The sequence below is a fragment of the Mesitornis unicolor genome, unplaced genomic scaffold (assembly GCF_000695765.1).
Source record: "Mesitornis unicolor isolate BGI_N332 unplaced genomic scaffold, ASM69576v1 scaffold12997, whole genome shotgun sequence".
NCBI classification, from domain to species: Eukaryota; Metazoa; Chordata; class Aves; order Mesitornithiformes; family Mesitornithidae; genus Mesitornis; species Mesitornis unicolor.
This window is the reverse complement of record NW_010197163.1, coordinates 59,568-70,097: the sequence shown is the minus strand read 5'-3', so window position 1 is coordinate 70,097 and position 10,530 is coordinate 59,568. Positions and strand designations below refer to the sequence as shown.

The 10,530-nt window shown below is 43.0% G+C and overlaps 1 protein-coding gene across 1 annotated transcript in view; it reads left to right on the top strand.

Moving 5' to 3' along the window:
• ALG9 (ALG9, alpha-1,2-mannosyltransferase) overlaps positions 1-10,530 on the top strand; it is a gene marked incomplete at its 5' end in the record, with an annotated part of 25,145 nt that overhangs the window by 9,746 nt on the left and 4,869 nt on the right. The window contains 4 exons of the mRNA XM_010188717.1: positions 1,234-1,363; positions 2,088-2,235; positions 2,554-2,683; positions 6,441-6,571. Coding sequence (XP_010187019.1) covers positions 1,234-1,363; positions 2,088-2,235; positions 2,554-2,683; positions 6,441-6,571 — 539 coding nt within the window. The remainder of the gene's footprint in view (positions 1-1,233; positions 1,364-2,087; positions 2,236-2,553; positions 2,684-6,440; positions 6,572-10,530) is intronic.

Here is a 10,530-nt window from a genome sequence, read left to right as displayed (position 1 = left end):
AGGAATGCAGTCACTAGTCCCTCTTAGAGCCTGTTCCAGCTGTTTGGCCTCATTCGTCTATAACTCCTCTGTCCTGCTCTGCACCACTGCTGGCTGTTCCTGTCCTGGGCTCCCCACCAGCATTGCCTGCACCTGTCAGATCACTTCCACTATTCCTGTGGTCAGTTGCTATTCTGACTGTTGAGCTCCCATCACTGCTGATGCTTTGCAGTGCTAAGCTGGAGCACGGCAGACAAGTTTCAATCCTTGTATTCGTACAGAACTGAGCTCTGTAATGTCAGCAGTTTTATGGCTCTGACTGAGAATTGCTATGTGCTGTCAGAATATTCATCAGCAGGCAGTGCTTTAGGACCTTTGCCAAATGCAGCTTTAGGAAAATCTAATGTATATTTCTATCCTGCATATTTTAACACTGTTTGATGGCATTTAGTACAGTATTCGGTATCCACCTGAGGATTTAGAACTGATTGCCCACTAGTAGTACAAGCTTGTCAGGGTCTCTTCCTCCAAACGGTGTGGATCTGGCTGTTATGAGAAAAATGCAGACAAGACAAGAGGAACAGAAACTAGATTAGGATAGGAAGTAAATATTCACTCCTGCAGAAAGGCAGAGCAGGAGGGAGAGACCAAGCCAAGTATTGGATGTAGTTCCTCCTGGGTATTCCCAGAAAGGCTTTTGAATCAGAAAAACCTACAGGGCTTTTCTTTTAACAATTTCAGAGTGGCTTGTGTTTAAAGGTGAATGTGCAGTGTGCTGTGTGTTCTTTTATCCACTTCAAAGGTGCAGTTTGTGCAGACAGGGTAAACAACCATAGGTCACTCAGTAAATCTGGGTCATGGAACTTCAGTTAGAGAGGAAGTCAGTCCTGCATTGAAAAAGAGGTCTGTCTGTGTGGGGAAGTTCCGCAGAAGTGTCTGAAAGGGACTTTTGCTGTTGATTCACCTGGGAACAACCAAGCTGGAGCCCTGGTAGGGAGCACTTTACGGCATGATTAGAGGCCTTCCTAGGGAAAAGAGCTGAAAACGTCTTTAAATACCCGAGATTAGCAGTTAAGAGTTGTGACTGAACTATATGAGTTTCTGTGCACTTTTTCTTGGTCTGTATGAAATAGTGAAGACCAAAGATCTGGTGGGAGATGCAGGCAGTGCTGTGAGGTCCTTATGCTAAACATATCAGAGGTTGAGTAATTTGATACTGCCTTTTTATTTATTTATTTTTTAATCTCTCCTCAGAAATGTTACCACTTCATATTCCAGCGTTACCGCCTGGAGCACTACACAGTCTCCTCCAACTGGCTGGCTCTGGGGACTGTCTTTCTCTTTGGCCTTTTGTCAATGTCACGCTCTGTTGCCTTATTCAGAGGTTGGTATTTTGGTTTTCTTCTGTGCTTTCCTGACTATTGGTCTTGGCAAGTCTTACGGCCTACCACAGTTGTGCTACTTTGACTATAGCAGCACAGTGGAAATAAGGAATGTTGAAATTATTTGGATGTAATTTTTACAGGGAAAAGAATAAGTTCTAATCATCACCATTAATGAATGCTTATACACGTGTGTATGTATATGCACATTCATACATGTATGTATGTATGACTATATCTCTAGAATTATACCAGTTAAAAACCTGTTGCCCTTCCCCTTCAGCCAGTACAACTATACTGATATAAAACCTGTACCCAGACTAGTATTAATGCAGATACTTTCTTTTACTTTCACACATATGATCCTATGTACAACTTGTAATTAGGTGCATGTGTCTTTAATGGAGATGGATTAGATATGGTCCTTAAGTACTTTCTTGAATCAGAGCCATGCAGTGAACCTTCCCAACTCATCAATATTTCTTTGCTTGATGATAGCCATTGACAATCAGGGCTGGAGAATGTGAATAGAGGTGGTAGGGCACAAGCACGTCTAAAAGGAGTGGTACCTTTGGAATCCAGTCTCTTTTAGCATAGACCAATTCAAGTTCAAGAAGTTACCAGTTAAAAAGTTATGCATGAACAATTTTTTCTAGTCTTTCAAAAGCAGCCATGTAAATATCACCTATTTCTTTAGCTTTATTCACAACTTTCTGCCTTCCATAGGCTACCACGGGCCCCTGGACCTGTACCCAGAGTTTCACAGGATCGCTACAGACCCAAGTATTCACACTGTGCCGGAGGGAAGACCAGTTAATGTCTGCGTGGGAAAGGAGTGGCACAGATTTCCAAGCAGCTTTCTCCTGCCAGATAAGTAAGTAGTTTCCTGTAAAGGTACAATTTGGTGAGTTTCATAAGGAGGTGCACTTCTTAGAAGTATTTATGGGAGTAACCTTCAAGATCTTGTATCTCTGTTGACAAAAGCATATCCAAACCAAAGGATTCTGAAGTTTGTTGTCAGCAGATTATGTTGGCCGCAAGCTACTGAAAATTTGTAGCGTGACTGCTGTTCTAGCAGGGATGTCTGCCCTCAGGAATGAAGTGTCCTTGGTTATGCTTTTTGTTTTCTCAACACAAAATGTTACTAGCTCCTGCGTTTTCTTACTGGGTTTTCTGTCGCTCTTCTCTGCAGTTGGCAGCTCCAGTTCATCCTGTCTGAATTCAGGGGCCAGTTACCAAAACCGTTTGCCAAGGGACCAATGGCCACACGCATCATTCCCGCTGACATGAATGACCAAAACAAGGAAGAGCCATCTCGATATGTAAGGATTACATTCCTGTTTTGTTTTCCTTACCTCACTGTATAATTTGTATTAATATATTGCCTGTGATTGGGTCTCCCCATTTTGTTTCCTGTGAATCATACAAGTTACAGAACAAAAATGTGCTCTCTGCAGCACTTGGAAATGACCCCACTTATGCGAGTGGTTTCTGTTTGCATTTCATCTGCCTATTTTTCATTTAAAGATGTAATAATAATGAAAAAGAATCTGAAGTAGTAATAATTCCTAGTTATTGCAATATTTGGTTTAGTATAATGTGTTCACAGGGAAGTGAACTGAATGAGTAGTTTGAAATCCCCCACAAAAAATGCTTGTCATTGAGCAGGGATTGAAGTTTTCCTTTGTACTTTCCTTTCTTTTAAATATAAATGTATTCATCATATTTGCAGCTGAGGAGGAGGAACTTAGTTTGGAACTTCACTGAAACAATTGCATCCACAATTTCAATAGGAATCTGTTAAGATAATGTGTACTGGCATTATTAATGCGTTCCTTTTCCTAATTGTATTGTATTACCTAAACAAAAAGAGTGCACACACAAGAATATTTTAAAATTATTGTCAGCTAACTTCTTTAAAATGATTTAGCAGGTTAAATCTTATCAGTGCACTAAATGTTCTTTGCAGTGCACTAGATATTTAGTCATCCTTTCTTTTTTGGCTGAAGGGTTGAATGAGAGAACTGCCAAGGAATGCATAGTCCATTGTCTCCTAGCAGCTTGGAGGATAGCTTTGGTATGTCCATCAGTATCTAGGAAGGACTTGCATATAATGGATCAGGTCTCTGGTTTACGTGAGTGGGCCTATCCTGACTGAAGACAGCAGACACATCCTTGTTTATGTGGCTCATGATTTTGGCCTGTTAGAGCTTGTACAAGCACTTGTGATCCGCTCACAGAAGAGGACAGAAGGCAGTAATATAACACAGGAGCAAGCTGTGTGGGTAAAAGCAGGGATCAGTCTTCTGGGTTAAAGCTCTCTTATTTTGAGCCTCATTATGTAGTTACTGGAAATGGAAAGGAGGCATGTTCCCACCTGAGGGAAGCTGTCTGCTGCAGTGCATTTAATTTACGAAATCTTTAGCTGTGGGCATATTTTTAGCACAGACAGCTGGCTGGTGCACAGCCTGTGACTAATGGAGAAAAACACACTTTTGTTTCATGGTAGTTTCTTAATGTCACCCTACAATTTTGTTGTTTCTCATGCAAGCAAAAGGGCCTAGGATATCAGAAATCAGCTACTAAATATGAACTTTAAATGGTGCTTTAAAACTTTTACTTCTGACCTGCGAATAACACAAAAAGAACAAGATCTTTTCTCAAGTTTAGTGAGCTTACAAGTGCAAGTGTTCCCAGATTTCAAAAAAGAAAAAAAGCTAGCAAGCACTGGAAAGAACCATCATAGCAAATAAATCTAAATAGCATGAGTCTGTTGGTCATTTAAAGACGAGGAAAAAAATGGTTCAAAAGGATTATCTGAGCCACGGACAGCTTACAAAATAGTTAATGGCTGCAGAAATGAGACTGATCTCTCTGTTTCAGGTGTACCTATTACTGCTCTGCCTGAAAATTGAAGAGTAAACCTTGGTGCTTCTGTTGCTATGAGACACTGGGGAAAAGAGTGATTTGATCTTCTTTTGCAATTTTTCCTTCCTTAATCATGTTGAACAGCGCTTAACTTGTACTTGTCCTACTGAGAAGATGCATTTGTCTCTGAAATTGCTAAGAAAGAGATAAGGAGTTTATCTCTTGCAAAGATGTATCCGAGCAGGAGCAGTAGATTAGGCCTAAAAGCTGAAACAGCTAAAAACTCCTAACTTCAGAAGAAGTTTTTTCTTTTCACCTCTTTTCCAATTCCCCTTAGCTCTGTTTTGAACCATAGGAGAACCACCTGAAGCTTGGTCTCATTTTTGAAATACACATTTAAGTGATGAGTAAAACACCTCTGTCTCTGTTCAGAACAGTTGAACTTTCTCTGTGGTAAGCCAGACAAGCGCCAGTTATGCTCTGTGTGACCAAACTAACATCCATCCAAACACCAGTGGGAGACATGTAGCTATGGCAGTACAGGAATAGAAGCTGGCTGGACCTTTTATTTGCTTGCCAGTTTCCTTGTTTTTTGCTGCTGTGATAGGGCTGGGATTAGATGGTACAAAGTGGCACGGGAACTCTGATAACCCTGTCTTGCTGGGTGCAGGGATTGGTGACAGCTGTACACTGAGATACCACAGTTGAGAACTCGGTATTTTTCCATGTTAAGTCTCTGTCCTTTCTCCCTTGTATTCCACCTGGGTGAAACATCTGCACAACTAATGAGACTCATATTACAGTTTGCAAATATTTATTGATCGGAAGTTATGCCCTGTCTTCTGTTTCACTTAACCGGAGGAAAGACTCTGGTGATGTAATTTTTTTAAACATCTAAATACATGTATTCTAGTTCCCCGATGTCTCCCAAATCGGAATACCTGGAAGGAAACCACCAATAATCAGTAGGATGTGCTGTACTTCGCTGGTGTCTTTTCTCAGAAATTTCAAAATACTGTACTGCGTTTTCATGTACAATGCTTAATAACATATCAGGGGCAGAAGTGGGAATGATTAGTCCCCTTCAGGACTAATGCACATCTGTAGGGATACCTGTGAGGAGTGGGGAGAAGAGGGAAGGAGATGAGAGCAGCTAGCCAGAAAGGACACAGGATGTTCATATAAATGAATAGTACAGCCTGTTCATATCCACTCTCCCCAGCAGGAAGGAGATAGTTGCATAATGTGAGTCCCTTGAGGACACTGCCCACAGTTCATTTAACTGGAAGGTCACACACATAATTCATTTCTGTGATGCTGCTTCCTTGAATGCACTTTCATAATTTGGCAGAGTGTCGCCAAATGTTTTGGTCAGGGCAGAGCAGTTGCTTGCATCATATGAAGGCATGACTGTACTGATACCAAGTCCACGTGGTCCGAGAGGTGCAATGTGTTGTCCATCTGCTGCAAGTGAGGTAGGGAGGGTCATCAGTGCTACAGGACAGGCTATTGATGCACAAAGCCCACCATAATTTTTGCCAGACAAGTTTACTCTACTGGATCTACTTCCTGTTTTCCATGATTCTGCTTGAGCCCTCCCATGAGATAACAAGACTGGTACCATGAGGCTTGCAGAGTTAACATGTTGTGAAGCTGGTGTGATCCTTGTGGGTAACGTATATTAGTCTGTATGCTTTCTGAGCCAAATGTACTGGACTTTTGTGCAACTGACTGTAAAAGCACTTCCAGAGAAGGCATGAAAGATAAGGTGACTGAGGGGCTTTCTTGCACAGAAAGTTGGCTGATACGCTGTTTCTTACAAGAGGATTAATGGGGGAGTGTGAGGCACTGGCTCCCCTCAGCCTGATCTAGCATGTACTTTGTTAATCTTTCTTGGGCTGCAGGTCGAGCCCTTATTGTGTGAATTTGACTGTACATTCTTTAGGTCCAGGGCAGCACCTATACAAGGTGTTAGTTGGCAGTGTCACTGGATGTTTATACATTACAAACAGTTCATGATCATGACAAGTGACTGCTGAGTTGGTACACTTCCCAGCATATATCTTTAGTATTCCTCTGTTCTACAGAAATACTCCTCTGGATGTGCTTGACGTGATGCGTCCTTCTTACTGTCGTGCATCCTGTATAAAGTAACACATACAACCAGAAGCCTACAGGAAATAAACCACAAGAATGTCTTTCTTTCTGCAGATTGACATTTCCAAATGCCACTATCTGGTGGACTTGGATACAGCAGCTGAAACCCCGAGGGAGCCAAGGTATTCCTCCAACAAAGAAGAGTGGGTACCCATTGCCTACAAGCCATTCCTAGATGCTTCCAGGTATGCTTTACACATTTGAGAAGGAGTGAGAAAGGCTGGCAAGTCTGTGATCTAATTCTGCTCCATTATCCACTTGCAAAAGTAGCGATCTCCAGGGAGAAAAGATATATTGGCAAATGCCAGTTTGAAATCCAGTTTCCAGTAAAGGCAGCTTGCTGGCTACAGTGGAACCTTTGTCAGACATTTACTTGCAATATTTATGACCTGAGTTGCTTTAGAGGGTGAAGCTAGATAAGTGTGGTGAGAAGGATTATTTTTAAAAAGAATCCTCCCTCTGCACTTCTTGCTGAACTAATAGCTTTTGTTTTGCTCTCTAAAGAAATGAGGTGTGTCATCTCCTCCCAACAGACTTTTGATTTCACTGTCTTATTTCAGCCAAATTCAAGACAGGTGTAAGTCTGTGTCAAAAAGCATGAGCTTCTACAAATGTTATGAAAGCTGGCAGGCAGAGAGAGGAGGCAGTCTCATTGAGTGAAAAGTCAGCAAGGTCACATCTTTATTAGGCATCAGACAATCCATGGAAGAGACCTCTATTAGGATCCATTCTTCATTAGTTCTGCTGCTTTCTGAACAACTTGCTTGTGTGTCTGACCAGGAATTTCTGTGAGAAGCAGAGATTGAAATTGCTCTCCTTCAAGCTAACAGGAGATGGAATCAGGGTGGTCAAACTGGGAATGTTGTTAATACATGCCTGCAAATAGAGAAATCTTCAGCTGTAAAGGGGTGGTTATTTAGTCATTTAAAAGTCTGGTCATGTAGCTGTCATCACAGGACAGAGAGGCTGTCTGGAAAAATCTCTGTAACAAAACTAACGCAGAGTTCAGTGCCCTCCTATTTTCTGTGTGAAACCTTATTACTTCCTAGTAATAAGACCCTCCAGGGAAGGGGACTGGTAAAAGCAGTTGAACTCCCAGGAGTGCTCTAATGTTCCCAGCTTGCTGACACAAACAAGTTTTCTTGGCAAGTTTTTTCATGAACTATGTTTTCTGAGACCTGCTGTTACATTTGGGCAGGACTTCAGGAAGGGAGCATGAGATGGCCAATGAGTCTTAGTAGTAACACAATAGAAGTATCTGCAGAAGAGTTTTGCGAAGGACTGCTTGTGCAGAGCATATACCCCTGAATGTGAATTTCTGCTTTGAAGACACATTCCTGTGTTTTTAAAGCTGGTTTATCTTGTTATCCTCTGCTGAACAGCCAAGTTTTGTTTGTTTGGACCTGATACAAGTCCTTTGAAGTGAATCGGAGTCACTGAGTGAGGTCCAAATGAGCCTTTAGGACACCTTGGGTTAACCATGGGGATGTCATTTGCTACGGGTGCTTTCAGGAGTAGTGGCTGTCTGCTGCAGAGATGTTAGCCTGCCTAATGAAAGCAAAGTGAATTGTTCTGATACAGCTGTACAACTCGCAGACTTTTCCAGAATGTCCTGGATTCTCCATTACTTTTTCACACTTTTGCTCATTTTTCTGTACTTAACTGATGTTGGTAGAGGGAGTTGATCAGTCTCATGGGGCTTTTTCAATTATTGCACTTGCGGACCCTACCTGCAACCTCTGAACTTCTGATTAAAGCCTTAGAACAGATCATCTAAAGGTGGTGTGGAGGCAAGGGGATCTTTCTGGCTGCTGTTGCATTAGTGGGAGACTGGAATAGAAGAGGGTTTGCTGAACTTGTCCCAAGAGGAGATCAGGCAGTCAGATCCTCAGTCCTGCTGGTGTTGCCTGCCAGCCTCCTCCAATCCTGTTTCTGTAATGCATGGAAATTCTCCACGCTGTTCCTTATCAACACCTCACAGCTGGAGCAGAGGGGAGGTGCAGTGCCCTCACCAGTGGAGGAGGCCAGGTTGCTATAGCAGCAGGTCTGATTTCCATCCCTGCTGTTTAGTACCTCCAGAGCTCCCGCAGTTTGGAGTGCTTGGCTCTGTCCCTTCAGCAAACCTTCAGCAGTTGGCAGGTGGGGCAGCTTGAGTGCACAGTGCTGATGAAGGACTAGAAGGGCATGTGCTTACCTGGTGGTATCACTGATGCTGAGGCATGAGAGAACCAGCAGTGTCTCAGTATCTCCCCATCTTGTCACCCTGCTTGTCTGCCAGATTCTGTGTTCCCCCTGAAGAAGAACAGTAAGCCAGGAACCATGGCCTGCTTAGCAGGGCAAGTGAGCAGCGGTGGGCACAGCTTCCCAAGACAACCCATGGTACAGTGAAGAGCAGAAAGATCAAACCATGCAAAGTCTGATCTGCCCTGTTTTTAGCCAATGCGTCATTTCAGTTTCACATTTAAAACTGGATACTAAGACAAGGTCAAGGTCCCTTTTGCCAGCCCATTCATTCACAACATCATGAGCAAGAGAAATTTCAGAAAGGCTCTTTTTGGATTGTCTGCTTCATAATTTTTTGTCATATATTTTTTAATTCCTTCCTGTAATTTGGCCCTTGGAGAAGAGGTGGGGTGGGATGAGTGATAAAGGGGGTTAGCTGGAACCTGGTGTTCCCATGGCTCTGTCTGGGTCATTTAAGCCCTGTGTTACAGTTTCCCATCTAGACCAAAAGTTTGTTAGCTCCCCACACATCTCTAGGAGTTTGTTGGCAATGAATGTAAGAGTGAGGAGCTGCAACTTCAGAGTAGCGGTGGCAGGTAAATACCTTTGTATTGTTTTGCATTTGAGTATTGGAATTTTGCTGCAACATCCATATAAAGGTTTTCTATGGCAAATGTTCATAATCAGTCTGTTGAGCTCCTTGCTCTGAATACGTGCGTCATAGCATTTCTAAAATAAGACAGCGCTGTTTGCTTTGGTTTTTTCCCTGAGTGTGATTGAGTTGTAACTTACGTAAAATAATGGGGCTCAAGCAGTTCTTAAAAGGGGAAATGACACAAGTTTTGCAGTAGATTGGCAGCTGACAGAGAAGTTAGCTAATGGCAATTACAGATCTGCCTAGCAATCGAAGGAAATGTGAGGGTCTGCCTCACCCTGATGGCCCAGGCATTAGCTGTCATCCTTTTGTTAAGATTGGAAAAACTAATTTGCAAAGCAAGTGCTACGGGTGCACCTTTCTGTCTGTAGCTGCAGCAGTCTCGCTTGCTGCTAGTCAGCTCTTGCTTTGCTTGCTTCTGACCTTATCCCAGTCTGCATAGTACTAAGCCTGCTGGAGTGCACACTGCAGAGCCTCAGAGGGAGGACACCGAGAGTCGCCACTCCATCCAGCTGGAAGATTCTCTGAGGACATCTGTGATGCCCTGGGACTGTTTCAGGGATGCAACAAGTACTTCTATAGTCCAGAAAGTTGCTGGCAGGCCTGATAGCAGAGAAGGTATGGAAATCCTGGCAAAAACACTTCTGTGTTTTTGTCTCATTTTAATTTAAGACAACAAATCCAGGCAGTGCTCTCTCCCTTAGAGTTGATAAATTGACCATTCTGGGGAGTTTAGCTGCAGGAGAGCAGCAGTAACGCAGTTCTAAGAGCATGTTAGGTGCTAGAAATTGGTAAGCTGAAAGGACCCCAGAGCCAGAGGATCTGTGGGGAAAGCTTTTCCCAGGGTCAGATACACAGGTCTATGGGCAGAGTCAGTGAAATGCATCAAGAACTCCTATAATGGTCCAGGCCGCTCACATTTCTGAGCGCGTACCTTCCCCTCCTCCCCAGCTCAGCAGAATGACGCATCTCTCAAATCCGGCACCTGCTTCCACACAATGATTTGGAAGTGTCCCCTGCTACCTCTGAAGTAAGTGTAAAAACACTGTGAAAATGCAGCTTTTTTTATAAGAGGGAAGGAGGAACAGATGAAGTGTCACTTTTAACTGAGCTGTGAGGGAAGCTGCCAGTGTAGATTTCAAGTCTGCAGCTCAGTGGCTGCAGAGCATTTGGAGGAATAAAAAAATACAACCCAACATCAAACACCTCCCCACCCAAAACCAAACTCCAGCTCTTGTTCTTTGAAAATAAATGACCCCAGCAGTT